This window comes from Ischnura elegans, chromosome 2, assembly GCF_921293095.1.
Source record: "Ischnura elegans chromosome 2, ioIscEleg1.1, whole genome shotgun sequence".
NCBI classification, from domain to species: domain Eukaryota; kingdom Metazoa; phylum Arthropoda; class Insecta; order Odonata; family Coenagrionidae; genus Ischnura; species Ischnura elegans.
Window position 1 is genome coordinate 33,844,764 of NC_060247.1, and position 22,406 is coordinate 33,867,169.

At 38.4% G+C, this 22,406-nt stretch overlaps 1 protein-coding gene across 1 annotated transcript in view; it reads left to right on the forward strand.

Annotated features, from left to right (window-relative positions):
• The window catches only part of LOC124174201 (attractin-like protein 1), a 45,942-nt gene that overhangs the window by 21,187 nt on the left and 2,349 nt on the right, over window positions 1–22,406 (forward strand). Inside the window, 8 exon segments of the mRNA XM_046553299.1 lie at window positions 1,881–2,075; window positions 4,629–4,716; window positions 4,718–4,800; window positions 10,662–10,805; window positions 17,933–18,082; window positions 18,280–18,403; window positions 18,405–18,442; window positions 18,557–18,771. Of these exon segments, the coding sequence (XP_046409255.1) occupies window positions 1,881–2,075; window positions 4,629–4,716; window positions 4,718–4,800; window positions 10,662–10,805; window positions 17,933–18,082; window positions 18,280–18,403; window positions 18,405–18,442; window positions 18,557–18,741 (1,007 nt within the window). The 3' untranslated portion in view covers window positions 18,742–18,771.

Here is a 22,406-nt window from a genome sequence, read left to right on the forward strand (position 1 = left end):
GCCTCCCTCAAGACACCTGTCCATTCTCTCCTGTTCTGCACTTTCTCCCACCATCTGACAATCCTCATAGCCTTTATGTCTTCTTCCACATCCTGCATCCATCTTTTCCTCGGTCTTTCTCTTTTTCTCTTTCCATCCATATTTCCATGTAGAATCTTCTTAGGCATCCTTTCTTCACTCATTCTTTTTACATGACCTAGCCAAGCTAGCCGTTGGGTCTTCACAAACCTCACTATGTCTTCGCCTTGGATAATATTTTCTATTTCCTTGTTTGTTCTTATCCTCCAAGTTACCCCATCTGTCACGGGACTATATATCTTTCGCAAAACCTTCCGTTCAAATATCCGCAGAGCTTGCTCGTTTCCAGCGGAGATGCTCCACGTTTCTGCTCCATATGTCACGACCGGTCTGATAAGTGTCTTTTAGATCTTGAATTTCATCTCCTTAGATAGATGAGTTGACTTCAGGAGCTTAATATTAGCAAAGTAAGCCCTATTTCCAGCCATTATCCTCTTGTTGATCTCTTCTGTCATTGAGTTCTTACAGTTTAAATTAGTACCAAGGTAGCTGAAATATTTTACATTTTCAAAGTTGTACTGCCCAAATGTAACGTTTTGAGTCCATCTTCTGTCTTCCGTGGTCGACATTCTCATGTATTTCGTTTTTCTCTCATTGATTCTGAGCCCTATATTCCTACTTTTCTGTTCTAAGATTTTGAATATTTCTTTCAGAGAATCCATATTCCGTGCCATTAGAACTATATCGTCGGCATAGGCACATGCCTGAGTAGATTTATGCACAATTGTCCCCTCTAACCCCAGTTCTTTCATGGCTTCATGTAGACACAGATTAAATAGTACTTCTAATAGAGAATCTCCTTGTCTTACTCCAGTTGTTATCTTAAAGGCTTCACTAGTCTTGCCCTCGATATAGGCCTTAGCTTGAGATCCTTCCATAGTCATAATTAGCTTTTTTGGTATTCCTATTCCCTCCAATGCCTTCAACATTTTTCTTCTATTGACACTATCAAAAGCTTGCTGGAAATCAATGAAAAGCATATGTAGGTCAATGTTGTACTCATAACATTTCTCCATGCATTGTCTCATTACAAAGATTTGGTCGGTTGTTCCTCTTCCCGGCCTGAAGCCACATTGGTATTCACCAAGGATTACTTCAGCATACGTGTTAAGTCTCCTCTGCAGTATACAAGAAAGTATCTTGTAAGTGACATTTAGTAATGTGATTCCCCTATAGTTGCTGCATTGCAATTTATCTCCCTTCTTGAATATAGGGCAAATTAAACCAATCTTCCATTTCTCAGGCATCTCTTCTTTCTCCCATATTTGACATATCAGTATATGTAGGTTCTTTGTTAAATTTTTTCCTCCATACTTGATTAACTCCGGTACAATTTGATCTTCCCCTGGAGCTCTCCCATTCCGCTGCCGTTTTAACGACTCCTCCACCTCCTCAATTGATGGCCTACTAATATTGGTGTCCACCCTCATGTCCAACATTTCTCCATCCTCCTCATCTTCCTCATCTATCTCATTGACATTCAGCAATTCCTTAAAGTACTCGGCCCATCTTCCCATTACTTCTTCCTCTGTTCCAACCAACCTCTCATTCTTATCCTTACATGCGTTTAAGACAGACATCCATTTGAACTTAATACAGTATTAAAATGTGGCGTAAGTCAACTGGAGCCCATAACAAAATAAAATGCACACGTCCGATATATCGGACGCTATGCACTAATGGGTTAATGTCACTAATGCAGTTTATCAAAACTCGCATAATCCTTATGCCTAAGTAGCTTGTGTGGATTGGGAATTGGCTCTCAAAATGTGGTATTCATTATGTCGTATTATTGTTTGAAGGAGTGACATATAGTGCGCCATGTAGTACGCCATGCTCTGAACTAACCTCATGCATGAATTGTACAATGGAGGAGTGCATTTGGTGTCAAAATGAAGGTCGCTGTGTTGACAAGAATGCATACACTGCATCATTTCCCTATGGACAGTGTCGAGAGTGGACCACTCATCAAGGCCAGTGTCGTTCAACATTGCCAGGTGGGAATTCTTCCTATTCTTTTGCTTATTTGACATATTATAGCCCACAGAGGTGAATACACATTTTACATTTTTTGCTGGATTCCTATGGAGCCACATTCATGTCATCAGACATTAGATATATAATAATAATAATAATAATAATTTCGTCTTTCTTTTACAAGCGAATTTAGGACAATATTGTCCTCTCTTAAGGCCTGTTTACACGATACATTAACATGTACGAGTTAATGTACGTTTGCGTGAATGATTTTTGTGGACCGGAACGGAACATGTACGAATGCATGAACCAAATTAGAACAGGTTCTATTTTCTGTGCATGCATTTGCACAAGTTGGGTGGTTACACGGTGCATTTTGGCGTTCATTCTCGCGTTCATACATTTAGACATTAACCCGTACTTGTTCATGTACCGTGTAAACAGGCCTTTACAATTAACTTGATTGACAATCACAAACATCCATGCCCTGGATGGTGGTCAATCCACCCAGGCAGGATTCGAACCGGCGTACTCTAGGTTAGCTGTCGGGGACTTTACCCCAGCGCCGCCGAGGCCGACAAATTTCCGGCCGGCTGGCCGGCTATGTTGAGATCCTCTCAAATTTCATTTCTTGAAATGGTTAAGCAAATCAATTACTCCTCCATATATTTAACTTGAGTACCTATCATGAGCATAACAGTTTTAAGAAAAACTCAATGATTCCCAAAATAATTGTATGCATCCTACTTATATTTTTGAATAGTCAGCTTAACTTGCCATTATCACAAAATCATCTGTTGACTTATCATGATAAGAGTTGCAATGAAATTCTAGTGCCATTGATTTAAGGAAAAGCTGCGTATTTGGGAGAAACCCCCTGGGACAGATTCAAATTTAAAACCTACCCAGGGTTTTCCCCAGTTAATTACCCCAGAAAGTAATTTAATCTTGGGTGGCTTTCTTGGCATTTCCCTTACAAACCCATGAAGATGTATGATGATTTAATATTCGAATTCGGTATTCGAGTTCGAGAAATCTGCTATTCGACCCATCTCTAATTTTTTCACATTGCCCATATTTTGGTCCCTCCAACTGTGTAAAATCAAAGTTTTACTGTACAGTGAGTCCTCGTTTAACGTCACCTACCGTTCCTGAAAAATGTGACGATAAACGAAATGACATTAATCGAAGCATAATATCCCATAAAAACAATGTAAAAATTGAATATCGGTTCCTAGACCTCACAATTCCTATGCGAAAAAATTTTACCGTATCATATCTGGGGCATTTTTTACGATGGGAATGCCAAACTATGGCATAAATACGAGTTCCTGTCTTCATCGACGACAATAGCAGCAGTGACGTAAATCCTTCTCCATTTTTGTATCTTCCCGCATTTGCTTTTCTGCTTCGCCGTCCAATGAATGCTACCAGACGCTACAGACCGGGGATCCGGTGCTCCGGTCCATAGGCCCTCGCTACGAGAATTTCTTTTCGGACCGGTCAGGAGCGAAATCAAAATGGCGCAAATGAGCGAGGGCGGGCAAACTGGGATTATGAAATCGAAGAGATGGTTTTAATTGCGAATTGAGGCGGACGGGCATCATCATCGCTGAAACATCGTCGCAGTAACAGGAACCAAAATTATTGTGAACATTGTTTTCTTGGGCATTGTCGTGGAAATGTCTCTGATGCTAAAATTTGCCAAAACCGTAATCGCAATTAACAATACACACCGTTTTACACTTTGAATAGACTGACCGCATTACCGCCCACGAAACAAACAACCTGTAACGCCTGCCAGTTCGCCTTTTTTCTCGCGCGAAATTTAAAATTCGTGACGTAATCGCGAAGCGAAGCGGCGATAAACGAATCACGGTCGTAAAATTTTCGTGACGTTATCGCGAAATGACGTTAAACGGGGTGACGTAGAACGAGGACTCACTGTATACCATACCTGCTCGTGTATAGCTATTTCTGTGTTATTTAGTATATTTTTTAAACTCAAGATCAATCTGTATTTATAGTCATCACGTTTATTATATTTTGTACCTCCTTTTCCACTCCTTACCTGTACCTTCTAATCTACAGTCTCTAAAAAATTTCCCTTGCTTCTGTTTAATTAGTTGCATGTTACCATGCTCTCCTTATGGATATGGCACACAAGTAAAAACATATGGATGTGAAAGTTCTTTATAACTAAGTTCTCCTTCGTACATTGGAATGCTAATAACTTCTCCAAACAATTTATCTTAGCTGTTTTTATCTTTACAAAATCCTTAAACCTGCCCCAGACTTGTTGCATATTACGTACATCATACGTCATTGCCTTTTTTATCTTAATGAATACATTGTTGTCTTGCATAATGCATTGAAATGTTTCAATCATTACATTTGGAAGAGCATGTACACCTTAGGTCTAAAAAAAAAATAGAAACTTGGAATGCTTGTAAATGTTATTATTTGAGTGTTGCAAGTGTTCATAATATGTAATCAGAACTAAGTTATATGTGTTGAATTTTCCTTACAGTTATTTTTTGCTAATGATTTCATGCCCACCCTATTATCCACAGGAAAATCCCCTTGTAGTTTTTACCCAACGTGTGAAGATTGTCGTGCTGATCCCGCTTGTGGTTGGTGTGATGATGGCTCAGGTACTGGCTTGTCTACCTGGTGGTTATTCTGAGCCTTTAGGTCCCCAGTACACATGCCAAGCTAACCATTGGTACTTCACACATTGTCCAAGTGAGTTTCGTTTCCTTACTAACCCTCATGAATTTATGTATTGGTGGGGTGGTCATCAATGGGCTACCCAAGATAAAAACTGGAGGGGGGCAAGCCGTGGTTGTTCAAGTTATAATACAGAAAAGGTTAAGAAACCAAAATTTCCAGAAAATTAAAACGGCTTTGAATTACATATTTTATACAAGTGTCCTTGAATTTTACGAAATATTTTAAAAACTTTAGTTTTGAAATAAATTTACTTATACTATCTATTACTATGGGGGGCAGCTGCCCCTCTGCCGCTGCTGGGTATGCCAATGGTGGTCATTCTCCTGGAATATCTGGTAATTCTCTGAAAGTCTGTGAATTTTGCTGTTTGAAAAACCATGCAATTTCCTGAAAAATTATCTTTGTATGCATCAAAAGAATATTTTCCTCATCCTTAAATGCAATGGCACATGGTCAATATTTGAAAATCCCATACCCAACATCACATTCAGATCATGCTCCTTTCCTGTTGAAGAGTATTTTTATTGTACTTCATTTGTGTCAGGGAAATTATTCTTTTTGTCATTACTGCTTAATTATACTTCTGCCATCTGAAAATATGAATGTAATGTGAGGCTGTGTGAGTCTCCACATTTCAGCTTTTGGAGGATGTAAGGATACTGCTCGAACCCTGCCCAATTTGGAGATCAATATCCTCAGAAATCCAGGGCTCAAGGTTTTTGTGAGTTGGCTCAAGATCTCCATCATGGTGAATGTTATTAAATGAGGCCTGGCACTATTAGGTGACTTAGTAAAGTAATACAGCACACTCCCGATTATCCGAGCTAATGATGGGGAAAGATGGCACGAATAACCCAAACTTTCCTTTAATGTCTTGTAATGTTCATAATTTACGTAAAACAAACAATATATTATTATTTATGCAGTTATTATGTTATTTTAGAGTGCTTCCCAGACTCATTGTGAGCTTTCTTCGCCAGTTCGCAATCTTTTTAGCAGTGATAACATGGTTGTACTCGTATTGTTAATGCTCCATGTAAGGCCTGGTTTGTAAACCACACATCTGTGGCTGTGTGATGATGGACAAGAAAAGTGGTCTGCACGAATGCTACAAAACCACTGCTCAACATCGGAAACTACACTGTCAGTCACCATGCCACGCCTTTCTCACAAGTCACCGGGGTTGCAACTGCTACGGGACGTATCCATGATCACGGAATGCGGTCGTGTGAGGCTTGGAAAACAGGAACACGGTGCTCTCATAAATGCAGCTAGCGCACAATCGCTTCCGTTTTACGAAGGGGATTCTAACGTAAATAATAAGCACGGTGTATCCTAACATCAATGCAGCAATTCTGGTGATTTTGCATCCGATTTAATTATTTTAGAAAAATCACAGAAAATATTGAGCGAAAGTGAAAATCATGCACTGATAATCCGTAACACGGATATACCACTGCCAGATAATCTGAAGTCTGCTGTATTTATTTCCTTACATTTGTATTACGATTTCCCAAAATTGATACAACAAATTGCCAAGAAATCTCTTTGTCCAAGGCCTACAATGGTAATGTTAGCAGAAACTTGATGAAAACAGAAAAATTTCAGGCTCATAATGAAGATCTTCGTAATAATATTTTTTTAATGAAATACCATATAAGTGTGTATAAGAGGCGCACCTTTTTCTCAGATATTGCATCCTAAAATGGGAGTGTGCCTCTCACACAAACTTCTTACCTTACTCCCTCACCTTCACCGCTCGCAAGTCCAAGGGGAACTGAGTGGCCTTGGTTTTAAGCCCGAGTCAGTCATCGGAAACCCTAGGTCAGAAACAAGCGGCAGGCAGGGGAGATTCTCCCTTAGTGACATATTTTTAAAATGCTCCTGTTTGCTTTTCTTACTTGTAAGCATCGTTTACATGGAAAAGATCGCGCAGGGGTTTTCGCTCCGAAGGGCACGCTAAATTAACTGCCAAAAGTGGGCATCCCACAGCATTTATACTGCAAATATCAATTGCAAATCCAACCTAGAGAAACACATTGTTTTGAAGGACAATACTTGGCTAATAGTAAACATCTCTCTTGCCGAGTAATTTCCATTACGCTAAGGACCTGATTTTTCAAAAATCATCTCCAGACGCTATTATGAGGGTTATTGCAACTGAAAATTATAATGGTGTCAAAAACTGAGGGTTAAAAAAATTAGAACAAGTGTGTACATTGTTGGACTAAATGGTGGTTAGAAGAAATCAGAAATGCTTTTCAGTGAAGAGCGCTGAAGGAGAGATCGAGGGGAAGGATCCCTTTCTTTCAAGCAACGAGCGAAGGAGCAAGGGAAGAACACGTCCGATCTTGCATTTGACTTTGTTGCCTTCAAAGCGAAGTCGGGCGACCTTGGTAATGTATACTGTTGGCTTTTACTGGCCATATCTTCTTGTTTGACAGTACTGATGCCATGCCTGTTTCTTTGAAATTTGTCCTGTTTGGATAATGTTGAATATTGGTATCTTGGTACTCTTATTTCCCCAACTTCTCTTTGAAGGCAACAATGCCATAAAATAGCAAGATCTGACATGTTCGTCCTTGACTCCCTCATTCATAGCCTTATGTTTGAAAGATGGGGGAGTGCACTCCTTACCCTCCACCTATCCATTACGCGCTTCTGCTGCCCACCCCTTCCTCTGGCCGAGTGGTTCTGTTCCCATAACTCGTCCCACGTTATGCTAATAATAATACTACTCTTTTATTTGCCTATTTGCCCAATTATTACCAGGGATTACATATTACAATCACTAAGGTTAAACATAGGGCATATAAAACAGGAGAGAAACATAATCTAAGATTGATCTCGATCAGGAAACAAATTTTGAGTTCATAAACTCCTTGATAGAATAAAACTGATTACCTATTTTTTAGAAACATCAACTATTTCCTTTTGAACATCATTGTGTTCTCTTGATTTTTGATGTGAGGAGGGAGCCTGTTGAAAATCAACAGGCCCATATGTTTAGGACCTTGAGCAGTGTTTAAGGTCCTGATGAAAGATTGGTGTAGATCTCTACAGGTCCTAGTTTGATAACAGTGGAAATTGTCATTGGTCGTGTACTGGTTTATGTTTCTCAAAGTAAATAGACTTAGAACATAGATACAGACACAAGGTATGGTCAGAATACTAAGTTTTTTGAAAAGAGAGAGGCAGGGTGCATGATAGGGAGCTTTACAAATTAGTCGTATTACATGTTTTTGCATTTTAAAAATTGAATCACAGTGAGGAGAGGAACCCCAGAACAAGATACTGTAGACAACCAGAGAATAAAATTCACCATAATAAATTGAAAGTATAACATCAATACTGACAAAATTCCTGATGCTTCTAACGAGGAAGCAAATAGAATTCAACTTGCCACAGAGATTACGCACTTGTTCCTCCCAGGAGACATTTCTATTTAATATAACACCCAAGAACTTGGTACTTGTGATTTGGGGAAGGCATTTACCTTCACTGTCATTGGCTACTGAAGCAGAAGCTTTGTTTTTGTTGGAGAAGTAAATTAATCCAGACTTATCAGTATTGAGTTTCAATAAATTATGTAAGCACCAATCATTAATGTATTTCAGATACTCTTGCTGCCCTCTGGGTCAAGTTATGTAGCGATGGAGCTGATACTATCACATTGGTGTCATCAGCATACAGTATTGGTTCACTTCCAGGAACCAATTTCAGAGTTTTAGGCGAGTCGTTAATGTAGAGTAAAAATAGAATGGGGCCCAAGACTGATCCTTGGGGTACGCCTATAGAGACTTCATTACTAGGAGAGGTAAAATTTATGCCATTTAATGATAGAAACACCTGTTGGTGTCTTGAACTAAGATACGATTTAATTCAGTCGTATGGGATGCCTCTGATACCATAGTATCCCAGTTTGGCCAGAAGTATCTGGTGATTGACCAGGTCAAAAGCCTTGGAAAAGTCGAAGAATAGCCCCAGAGTTTCTATTCTATTATCAAGATTATGAAGAATTTGACTAACCATATTGTAGGTGGCTGTAGTAGTTGATCTACATTTTCTGAAGCCATTCTGTGAGGTGGACAAAAGATTGAGGGACTCTAGATATGATGACAGGTGGTTGTGGAAAACCTTTTCAAATATCATACCTATCTGGTTTAATAAGGATATAGGTCGGTAGGAATTCATGTCATGGACACTGCCTTTACCTTTGTAGATTGGTACAACTTTGGCTGTTGGCATCAGGCAAAACTCCAAGTTGTAAGGACTTATTGATAAGGAAAAGCAAATGTTCCTTGATTACATCAGCTGATTTTTTAATCACAATACCGGGGATACCATCTATGCCAGAGCTGCTTTTGTTAGGTAATTTTTTAATTATGTTGGACAGTTCCAGTTCACTGCAAGGGGATAGGTACAATGAATTAGCTAAGGTTGAAATCTGTGAATATTTATCATAATTGGAAGGATTAGTGGGACTCTGGTGTGACAGGTAGAAGTCATTTAGATTAGATGCATTTTGGGAGTAATCAGAAATAATATTACCACCAGAGTCAAAAAGTTTAAGGACGTGTTGACCATTGATGGGACTCTTAGTTTCCTTTACAATTCTCCAAATTTCTTTGGATTTGTTATCTGCATTTAGAATTCTAGGTTGTAATAGGTCTTTTTTGCTAACTGTAGCTTTTTGCTGTATGTTTTTTTCAAAGTTATGTTCTCTGAGCGATCTGATGGGTCACGTTTATTGTTAAAATGAATAGCTATCTCTTTCATTTTTCTTGATAGGTAGCGAATTTCATCAGTGGCCCAAAGGCTTCTATTATTTTCCAAAAAGGAGTTTCTAGTCTTTTTGAGCACCAGAGGAAAACAGACATCGAAGTAATGTTGATAGGTGGTGTAAAAATACTCAAATGAACCATTGAAGGATTTAGGGTAGTACAAATCCGACCAGTCATGCGACCTCAGCGAGTCCTTAAAGGCTGTGAAGTTTGGTTCATCAAAGTACCTTCTGTAATACTTTTTGGAATTGTTGGGAGAAGGGATAATGATGTTCTAAACATTGTTAATTGTGTTGCAGATTACGCAGTAGCAATTTAATATAGTGATATACTGATAAAAATGTATTTTATTCTGTAGAAAAATTTTATTGTCAGAAAGATAACCGTGTGCGTTCACAGTGATGTGAAACTATTGCAAGGAAGTGCAAAATCCACCTCAACGCAACTGAAGCATTTGCAGGTGAAACACAAGTCAGTATGTGACGAGAAAGTGACGAAATTCAGGGGAAACTTATGTGAGGAATATTAAAATTCAGTCAATGGTTTATCAAAAAATTGAAAACTATTTTCATTTCCAAATGCAAGCATAACAGTTTAGAATCTGAGCATGTAAAGATTTTATTGTTTAAAAAAAATAATTTGAAAGCTTAAAAAATGATTTTTAATGAGTAAAAATATTAAAATGTGTATGTAAATCTAAAAAGCATTCCTTTGATTGCATGTACTCAGAAGAAACTTGAATAATTACTTCGTTTTAAAGCAGGAATTTGAAGATGCATTTGGATCTGAAAATAACTGAATATCTGGCTCCAAAAATCCAGATCCACTCAAGATCTGTTTTCAAAGAAAATCTTGGATCCATCCATTGCTAATTGCCACCTTATTGTCCTTTTTTTGATCGAATCTCTGTTGGGTATACAGTGTAAATTTCTCACCTACACTTTTTTAACTCAAAAAGGCTGCTGATGTTAATTATATATGTAATTTTTACTAATTTATTCTTCCAACTAGATTGAAAACTCAATTTTTTTCAAATGGATAATACTTTTGTGAAAGTTAAGAAAGAAATTTCTGCTTTTTCATTTCCAGCTTGTCAATGCAATGGCCACAGTACATGTGCAAATGGAACCAGTGTATGTAATCAACCTTGCGCAAACCAAACTCATGGAGCTCACTGTCAACACTGTGTTCTTGGTTACCATGGGAATCCAATTAATGGTGGCAGATGTGTTCGTAAGTAGTTTTTTGCAAATATTTTGAATTTTGCTTGTTCCATAATTTTATTTTTTGGCTATACATCTATGAATTTTACAACATTTATCTTACTTTTGTGACTGTCTGTCTGTTTGTTAAGGTGGAATTTTGTAACTAAATTTTAACACACCTAGCGACTAGATAGAGCGTTGAAACTTTATACTTTCTAGCTAAGAACTGGATAACAATGCAATTTTCTTACTCTTTTTACCACAATCGGAACAGTATTTAGTGTTTAGACAATTTTTCCTATGGTTTCCGATGATTTAAGAGGGGGTCAATCCTATGACTTTTTGTCATCTTTCATCTCATTCTCCCCAAACATTTGTATGAGTTAATTAGTAGTCGGAAGTGGGTTTTATAGTAGTACCACCCGTACCTTGCTTAGCGCAAATTCGATTGGTACAGTTTCGATATAGGGCAAATTCGTTCCTCGGGGAAACATCCGTACGCTGCTAAGCCTATTCAAATAACCTTGACACTCTCTTGATAAAACGTGAACTTGCGCTAAGTACACACGAAATTACGCTCCTCTAACGCATATAATCAGAATTGCTTGGCTCAAATGCTATTCTTTGTTTATATATTCATCAAAATCATTGCTATGCAATGGCCAAAAACATTATGTACTTTTCATGCGACCTGGATAGTCGATCTAACAAAGTCATTTATCTTGTCTCCTTAACTGAATGGCATTTAGTTAATTTAAATAATTAATCGAGTTTGGAGCTAGTGGAAATGAGTTTCTGAAAGCAATCTGGTTTGAGATGTAATTTTTGTTATCATAGGTTATCGGGCCAATTAACATCCATGTAAAGGGTCCGCCCTAATGCCTTCTAGGTCATCGGTGTACAGGGGTTACAAACGGAGCAGTGGCCAAGTTCTGTATGAATAGCATCAACATGCTAAAGGATCCGAGAGAGATTCACAAACATAATAGCTTCATTCCCTCCCAGCAGTCAGAGGCCCTCTGCATCTCAGGAATACGGTGCAGCAGTTGTTCAGCTGCAGATGGGGATTTTGATTGAGGCATGTGGAATAAAAACCTAGTGAACAGTGGCAAAAAATTGGAATGTGGATAGAAAAATCAAGAGGTTATCAAGAAAAAACATGAACCTAGAAGGGAAAATGAAAGTGATCCTTTTCTTTAAATGGAGAGTGTCAAAGCGATATTGCAAGTAAGTTTAACATCTTCTGTGCTCACCATTTTTTAGAGAAATGCTCGGTGACTGACATTTTGGCAGAAATTTGTATTTTTCATTATTATTTTGACGAAGCGATCTTATGAGCTGTGATGCTTGGTTCATGTTTCCACTCTTTTTTTCCAAAAGTAACCCTACATTTGAATTTAAAATTTTCGAAATATCCTGTCAAACTTGTGATACTTTCCCGCAACACACGTGTATGTTTCCTACATTTCTTCACCCTTTCATTACTACGGCGAAAACCCGTTCAGACCTAATTATTTTCTGGAAAAAACTAATGAAATAGTAATGCAGCTCATATTATTTTTTAAATCTTGAAATGATACACTTAAATAAAGTTTTAAATGTTTTATTGCACTAAAGTAAATATTACGAGCAGAGATGTGCGAATAGTATCTGCGAATACTTGAATACCTCGAATACTAGAAAGTATTCGATATTCGAGGTCTCGAATAATTATGCTAAAGGTACACTCTCGAATACTTTGAATTTTGCGCCATACACTGTCGTTGGTAGTTAACTCGGAAAATTGTAAAGAACTATAGTCGTTTAGTGCATGCAGCGCTGTTATAGGCAAGTTGATGAACTACATTTAATTCGCGGATTAGATCGGTGAAAAGAGTTTGACGTGGGGAACTGAAAATGATTTGGTGAAAAAAATCCGAAAATCTCCGTTTTCCCCACCAGGAGAATCTCCGTGCCGTGGGATAGTAACTACATAGCACAATTCCCAAAATCCGCTACCCCCTCCATCCATCAGCCCTTGGCCTCCGACACTTTCCTCCTCTCCGAAATCAAACAAAAGGTGAGAAGGTCCCAGCTTGCACAGGGTTCGTATTGCGAAGACCATAAATCAAAAGCTTCAAAAGAAAATATCAAGTTACAAGAGTATAATAGAATTGTGTTTCACCCTCCCCTCATTCTCCCCCACCGACCTTTTTCTGCCTACCTGCTTCGAAGTTCCCCATTTCTGAAGGTCAACTACTGCATGAGTACCGTGGGATAGTTACATTAGCACATTTCCCAAGATCCGCTATCCCCCTCCATTCAGCACTAGCCCCCCTCTGAGGCTTTCCTCTTCTCTGAAAATAAAAAAGGTCCCAGCTCGTGCAGGGATCATATTACGAAAACCTTAGCTTCGAAAAAAATATCGAATTATATGAGAACAATAGAAACATGTTTCCTGCCCCCCCTTCTCTCTGAGTGCATTCACCTTTTTCAGCCTACCTGCTTCAAAGTTCCCAGTTTCTGGAATTCAACTACTGCACGAATCACCTATTAGCCTTAAAGGTGTCTAACATTGACTTTCGGCAATTGATATTACACCTTTATTGGATTGAAATATTAGTAATGTGCGCGTAATTTAAAAAAGAATAAGACCAAACGCGACTCATTTCTGACTTTATTTAAGCATTTTACGTGAGGAAATAAATGTCAAAATACGAGGGAGACTTAGCATTCTGGTGAGACTCCATATGGACAGCAGAGCTTCTGGGAAGTTGATGCGGTATTTTTTTCCGAAAACATACATCAAGTTACAATTTATGAGTTGTGCTATAAATCTCTATTATTACAGTCACAGACGAAGGGATATTTTCTCAGGATATTTGGTTTCTCCCTGATAGCAATTCGAAGTCATCTTCTTATCTCGTGAGAACTTCCAAAGATGGACTGAAAATAATTGAAGAAAATCCGGTGGAGAAGCGCGAGTATTTTTCAAAACGCCTCAGATTGTCCGCTAGCACTTGACAGCAGGAGTGGGGGTAAAGCGAGCTACCTGTTGAAAATAAGGAGTTGGTTGAAGGCGTGCCGCTGATAGGAATGGTAGATAAGAATGTATACATCAGACAGAAATCCATCGTAGCAGTGTAAATGCCGAGATGGCATGCAATCATTTTTTGCGAGGTGGTTTGTCTTCTTAGAATATTTGAAAGAGATGTTAGTTGAATCAACTACATATATGCCCAATTGTTTCCATAAAATTAAAACATTCCATTAATCAGCTAAATTCCCGTTCGAATCCTTTAAAGGAAATCAAAATTACTCCCCAAAATCTTGTGTTTCCTGCTGTATAGGCAACTGAGTCAAACATTCCTGCATTCATTGTATAGTATTCGAGGTATTCGAATATTCGAGCAATGATTTAATATTCAAATTCGATATTCGAGTTCGAGAAATCTGTTATTCAACCCACCTCTAATTACTAGTACAGCTGAGAACCTCAAACCCGGAAAATCAGAAATCCGGAATGTTTCAAAATTCCTCTGCGTAGTGTTTCAATTTACCACCTCATGGCACCACTCTCCGAGCCTTGTTCTGGGACGAGTAGGAAGTTAGCACATGCTAAGAACATACGCTAGCAACCTACGCAGGGACATGTAGGGATGCCAAATATTGAGCATAAGAGACTGAGCACATTTATAAATTAATTAATTAACAAAATATATAAGCATTTCCACAGATTTACTGTCCGACTAAGGAAGGTATCGATAGATATCGCAATATTTGCTAGTGAATGGTATCAACAAAAGTTATTGAGCATGAAGAAAAGGATATATTCATTAATTTTTCTCATCCAGCTTTAGCATGTATAGTACATGCTACTGAAGTTATGGTCATGGTTTGACGACTTATTTGGCCAGTTTTTTGCCTCCTTTAATATAATGCACTTGAATCCATCGAAGGCGACAAATGTTCTTCTAGAGGTTGTTCGACAGGCCATCCACACATTCTCTTGTAGCATTCACCTCTGCTCCTTTTACACAGCTGAGAGGATTGAGACTGTATATTTGTTATCCATCAGTTTAGTTGTTGACTAATATTATTATTAATAAAATTATAACTATGTTGTTTAGTATAATGACTCTAGCTGTTTAGTGCATGCAGTGCCGTTTTAGGCAAGTTGACGAACTACATCGAATGCGTGGATAAGACCCGTTTCACATGGACGCAGACGTTCCGCTCTATGCACGCGGGGGGCGGAGAGTGGTCGCCGTTGTTCACATCAGGCGCGGATGGAGAAGTATATGTCTGAGGGTCGAACAGATGTGGACCTTAATCACATAGGCACAATGTCAGCTGTGTGTAGCCTGCCAAGGTAGAAGAATATCATACTTCCAAGTGCAGTTCGAGCTATTGCTGTATACCAGGTTAGAAAAAAACGTAAGAAAAGTGCCCGTCAAAGGAGGTTTTGGGTGCACCCTATTGTGGCACGCAAAGCATTAAAAGCCGCTCCAGTGACCATATATACTGATGAATATAATTTTTTCAATTATTTTCCCAGTGTCAATTAGATTATCCATGGAGAAAAGATGCACTCGCACTGCTATCTTCAAGCTCTCTCTATTTCTCCGAAAAACTCTACTTGGTTTGCATCAGCTGTCTGCGTTCATGTGTAAGCACAAACCTGTGTCTGTGGCCCTTATGCACATGGATGATCCACAGGGCGGAAGGACCACGCGGATGGCTCCTTCACGTGTGGACGGTCCGTGCACTCATGTGTAAGCTTCCATTAATGTCAATGGAACCTCATCCACGTCTATGTGAGACAGTCCAAAGAGTAGTGAATAGATAGTTATTGTTCGACATGTGGGACAGAAAATGACCGGGGGAAAATTCTGAAAACCCTTGATTACCCCCTCGAAAGCCCTGAAAAAAATTGAAAATTATTATTATTACATATTGCTGCAAGTAGGAAATTACCTCGTGGCAGCATTTGATTTACATACATGTAAAATGGAGGAAAAAAATCGACTTGTGGGGTACCTGAGGTCAGGCATTCAGCTATAGCTCCCGAACTATTCGACTCATCGAAAAGATCATCATGGATTCGAATACTATAAGGATGCGAGCTTCCACTGACGTCAGTAAAGTTTCTCTATGCCTAATGACGTCTCCGCAATGAGGCGTCAAAGTTGAAAAAGGATCAAAATTTTCATTAAAATAATATTATAAAAAAAGACGGTGGGTCTTGTTGGTGACAACGACCCCACTGCAGGCCTGTGGCTGAACGCTTATCAGCAATATACCAACATTCAAAAAATTATTTTCACTTCTCAATCTAAACTCATCCAGGATAAACCCACAAAATGGAACTCGCTTTTGAAAATGATGAGGCGTCTTCTGGAACAGAAGTAAGAAATAACATTAGCTGCCTATAACTTGAGATTTAATGTAGACATAACTCCACCACAGTGAGATGCTATCTAGCAATTGATTAATGTTCTGGATGTTTTTGAAGGAGCAACATTTCTTGCAAGTGGAAGTGCAGTCACAGTTTCTTAAGTTATCCCACTTCCCAGCTAATACATTATAAGTCATTGAGATAAGGTGAAAGGAAGAAATTAGGAAGGCCCCTATCAAGTAAGCTTGTTATGGGTTTCTTACGGCCAGGCCGACAAACATCCAGAGTAATGACAAAATGGATGCCAAACTTTCAGCACTTCCGTAGATGTTGTTTAGATTCCATCGTTTTTGAGCATTCATTAAGGGATTTATGTATAAGAATAATTTTTCCATTCTTGGAACTTTTATAATATGGGGAGAAATAACGTCATACTGCCATAATTTGAAAATCATTCACATGTATGAACTGATGGCGAAACGACAGTCGTAAGAAAAAAACATAATTTCACAAGAATAGCGACGTTGAATAATATAAAAATGCCGGAAGGAATCTCTAATATACATATTGTAGTCATCAGGTTATGAAGCCATAAATTAAAATTCATAAATGTTAAATTGTTAGGACCTTGAATAATTTCAGTTTTTCATGCACATACCAGACAAGTTTTTCTACGTAATTGGATTTTAAACTGGTAACGACACTATTCTCATTCATCAGCTGCCATGGTGTAGCGGTTAGAGTACAGAGCATCGGAAACGTAGATCGTGCGATCGGTTCTCCCTGATGTTAATTTTTTTTCTTTCCACCGCAAGGATAAAGTACTTATATTATGCTTTATATCTTCACTAGCCGGTCGCTTGCAGTTATTAATTTTTTTTCTATTTACGGGAAAATCTGTTATCAGTTGTTAAGCCCTTATAAAGACTCACTTAATTTCACCGGTAGCCTTTAAATTCATGTTGGGATGAGCCGCGTAGCATGTGTAGTTCACTGTTCAGCCGCCTTTGGCACTCCAACAGAAGAGACTTACGTTGCCCGAGGACATTTGACAGCATTCCTTACCTATTCTTCCCTAACATCTTACCCTTGCCTTATATAAGCCCCTCACCTTACGATAAGCTGCTTATCAATTTTTTCCGTAAGAAAACCATAAGATACGGTTAACTCTCTTACTTTGTGCTCTCTGGGTCGTGACTAGCATTATTAATTTCTTAAAAACTAAGAAGTTTTTGCATAGTCATCTAACACGTTTTGTCAATGATTAGCTATTTTCCATTAAATTTTGTAATAAATTTCTGGGAAAAGAACAATTATTCACTTTTGCCACAATTCTGGATTCACAATTCAAAATCGGTGTATTTCAAGATTCAAAAAAAGTTGAGATGAAAAAAGTAATTGGCTTTAAAGATGACAAGTCTGTCTAAGCAACGTCACCCAACAGAAACAGATATCGTAAGAAAAGTGCAACCGAATATAGCTGATTTAGAGCAACATCAATCAATGTGGGGAATTTATTCAAAATAAAAAAAGTTGTTTTTTAAAAAGTATTTGATACATACCTTTTTATTTATACAATCATCAAGTGAAATAGAAGAATAAGATTTACTACACTTTCTGCAATTCCAGTATTCGAGGTATTAGATATTTGAGGTATTCGCATATTGAGGCATGATTTAATATTCGAATTTGATATTCGAGTTCAAGAAATCTGCTATTCGACCCATCTCTAGTGTTTTTATTTTCAAAGATTTCTCTTTGCCTTTCCTAACTTGCAGCTTGTGAGTGCAAAGGCCAAGGAGCTCAGTGCCATCCAGAAACAGGGAAATGCTACTGCACCACCAAGGGCATCGTGGGCGAACATTGTGATCGATGTGATACACAAAATCATTATTTTGGGGACCCCACTGATCACGGATCTTGCTTCTGTAATGTATCCAAATTATAATTTATTTAATATCCATGCAAAACATCATTAATGTGTGAGAATTATTATTCTCCTAGAATTACTATAATAAGATGTATGAGGTTGACTTCTGATTTTAATCCTGTTTGAATTATTGTTTCTTATTAATTTGTTATTCTGTAATTTGTGTAACTTTTGTTTTTGTTGAAATTTTTGCAGATGAGCTTTTCACTGATTACTGGTTCACTTTTGATCTGTCCAGAAAAAAAAACCGCCACTATACTCAAATCAATTTTAAGAATAGTCCACCCAAACCTGATGTCGATGTTGACTTTCATATCTCGTTCTGCGTATGCAAAAATGAACATATCCATTATGACAGGTATATTTCACTTATGAATTATTTTGAATCTTAATCAGTTTTTTCTTTATATAAGTTAGTTTTTGTCAAGGCTGACCTTTATCGAAGTTAATTTTCAATATTTACTTCCTACAGCTAATAGCCCAGAGAGGTATCTGGTTACAGATAAAAATTGTTCTACATTCCGGTCACGCTTTGCCAAATCTGAGTACAGTTTCGGTACTGAGGACAATGTGACCTTGACTACATTCCATGTGTATGTTTATGACTTTCATCCACCATTATGGATCCAGGTCTCATTCCTCCAGTATCCAAACTGATTTGTATCAATTCTTCAACGCATTCTCATAGTAAGTATGAATTTTTGGCTGCATTTCTCCTTTCTGTATAGTATGATATTTTTCACATGTCTCTTCAGGGATGGGTCATAATGGAGGTGTAAACCTTGGTATTTGCAGGTGTTAAATTTTATATTATTTTTCAATTATTTGGTGGGTGTAGAGTTAGCTCCTATTACATTGTAACACTGCCATTTAGCCTTCAGAAGTGCAGTAAAATTTCTCTTAATGATCATTCCTGTTGAGTGACCACCCCTCATAAAGACCAGAGTTTTACAGAATCGATTGTCGTACCTGTTAAGTTCATGTTATTTCATACTCTTACTCAGAGACCCACCCTCACTCCAACCAACGACCACCAATTGAAGGAAATTTCTTCCTCTTCAGTGAATAAAAATGCTACGATAGACGGTTCAAGAGCAGGTGGTTTTCTTTAATGTTTGAGAGTCACTAGCCTATGAACTGGGATACAAAAAACATCTAAGTTTCCATCTGCACCTTCATATACATCTACGTAATACCTTGTGAGTCTCGATTAGGGTGTTTGGCTGGGGATGTCTCCCCACGGTTCATTTAGCTACATGTAGGTACCATGGAAACTCAGTTAAGAAGTGCTCATAATTTCTTGTTATATTGGTCGGTTGTTATATTCAAAGGTGAAGATTGAAGCCCTTAAATTTATATCATCATCATCACTGGTCAACAATCCTAGGATTGGATTGACGCAGCTCTCCACTCAGTTCTACTATTAGCTAATCTTTTCACACCTACGCATTTCTTTTCTTTCACATCCTTCTTTATTTGTTCCATATACTTTGTTCGAGGTCTTCCTTTTCCGTTCTTGCCTTCCACTTGTCCCTCAACGATTGTCTTCATCAGGCCATCATGTCTCAAGATGTGGCCTATAAGGTTGTTCCGTCTTCTTGTTAAGGTTTTCATGAGGCTTCTCCTCTCTCCTACTCTTCTTAGGACTTCTTCGTTACTAACTCGGTCGATCCATATGATCTTCATCATTCTTCTGTAGCACCACATTTCGAAGGCCTCTATCCTTGCTTTCTCCGCTTCGGTCATTGTCCATGCCTAACTTCTGTATAGGAGCATACTCCAAATGTAGGTTCTTATAAATTGTTTCTTTACTTCCTATTTAAGTTTCCCGCTGTAAGCAGGTCTTTCTTGTGGTGGAATGCTCTCTTCGCCTGGGCTATTCTGCTGATGATTTCTTTCTTGCTTTTCCCATCACTAGTTATCTTGCTTCCCAAATAACTGAATTCATCCACCTCTATCAGTTTTTGCTTCCCTATTTTAATTTTAGTCTTGACTTCTTCTCTTCGGCTGCCTACTTATATCTTGGTTTTCTTCGTGCTTATTTTCAGTTGATTTTTACCCATTACCCTTCCCATATTAACCAGAATATTTTTCAAATCCTTCTCTGTTTCTGCTATAACGGCTATGTCATCGGCAAATCTTAGCATGCTAATTTCTTCTCCATGGATATTCACTCCCAATGCCTTTTCTTTGATTTCATTAATGGCTTTCTCAATGTAAACGTTGAAAATTACGGGTGACAATGCACAGCCTTGTCTCACTCCTTTCCTAATTCTTGCTTCTTCACAGCTGGGCCCTGATTTTATGACCGCTACTTGGTTTTTGTATAAACTGTGAATGATGCTTCTGTCATTGTAAAGAACCCCGATTTCTTATCGGATTCTAAGCATTGTGCTCCAATCCACGTTGTCAAAAGCCTTCTCTAAGTCCATGAACACAATGAACGTTGGCTTGTTCTTTTCCATTCTCTTCTCTATGAGCAGTCTAAGGGCCAATATTGCTTCCCTTGTGCCTTTGTTTTATCTGAATCCAAATTGGTCCTCATCCAAATATTCCTTTGCTCTTCGTTCTATTCTTCTATAGACGATCCTTGTCAGTATCTTCGACGCATGTGTGGTTAGGCTTATGGTCCTAAAATATTCGCAGTTCTCCGCTCTTTTCTTTTTAGGAATAGGGATTATAATGTTCCTCTCGAAGTCCTTTGGTATCTTATCTGTCGAATACATTTCACTAATGATTTTGTACAGGTGGTTCAACGTCTTCTCTCCTGCATTTTTAATTAGCTCTGCGGGAATATCATCAATACCAGATGCTTTATTTATCCTAAGGTCTCTTACAGCCGCATCAAATTCTGATCTTAAAATTGGGGCTCCCATGTCATCGGCATCCACTTCCCTCTCGTTTTCGATAGCATTCGTTCTTAGGCTGCTTTCTTTGTACAAATCTTCCAAATATTCCTTCCATTTCTTCCCTTTGTCTTCGTTCTCAATCATTAGTTCTCCGTTTTTGTCCCTAAGGGTATTACATCTTATGCTCCTTTCCTTAAAGTGGTATCTCACTGTCCTATAGGCGGGCTCTACTTTTCCATGTTTAAGATTGTTTTGTACTTCTTCACAAATATTTTTATCCACGTTTCTCTCGCCTTCCACGCTTTACGACATATTTCGTTCCTTATTCTCTTGTAACAATTCTGTCCTTCCTCTGTTTTCGCAGCCTTGTATTTTCTTCTTTCTTCAATGATATCTAATACTTCCTGCGTGATCCATGGTTTTTTCATGACGACTCTTCTTTTACCATGGACTTCCTCAGCTGCTGCCTGCAGACAACTTCTAATGGTTTTTCCAACTTTCTTCCTCTGGTTTATTGGTTGTATCCTCCCCTATTCTCTTTTCTACAGCTTCTTTCAAAGCCAGTTGATGCTGAACCTCCTTCAATTTTTCAACCTGCCATGTATTTTTCACGGATTTCTTCAACTTTTTAAATTTAAGGAGTCATTTCATCATAACTAAGTTATGGTCACTATCGATATCTGCCCCTGGATAACTTTTTCAGTCCTTCACCTGGTTCCTGAATCTTTGTTTCACTAGAATGTAGTCAATTTGGAATCTTCTAAGGTCTCCTGGCATTGTCCACGTGTATCTTCTCCGCAGAGGGTTTTTGAATAAGGAGTTGGCAACCACTAGCCTGTGCTCAGTGCAGAATTCCAGAAGCCTTTCTCCTCTTTCATTTCGGTTACCCAACCCATATTTCCCAGTTATTATTCCATCTTGACCTTCGCCAACGACGGCGTTCCAGTCACCTAAAATAATATTTTCTTCCCCTCTTTGATAACTTCCGCTATATCTTGGTAGACATCTTCTACTTCTTCATCTTCATAATCTGACGTAGGCATGTAAACCTGCACCACTACAGTAGCTATGGGTTTAGTATCTATCTTCACCATTACTATCTTTTCATTAAACTGGAGGTAGCTTTTAACACGCATCCTGGCACTCTTTCTAAGCATTATGCCTACTCCAGCATTACCATTTAGCGATCCCGTGTGTATCATTCTGTAGCTTCCACTCCAAAAGTCTCCTTCTTCGGGCCACTTCATTTCGCTGATGCCTAATACGTCGAGGTTCATTCTTCGTATCTCCACCTTCAAGTTCTCTAGCCTACCGCAGGTACGAAGTGATCTAACGTTCCATATTCCTATCCTTAACATTCTATCACCTTTGACCGATGTACCCTCTCGAGTAGTCCCCGCCCGGAGATCCAAATGCGGGACTAGTTTACCTCCGGAATATTTTACCCGAGAGAATTCCATCATGTCTTTATAT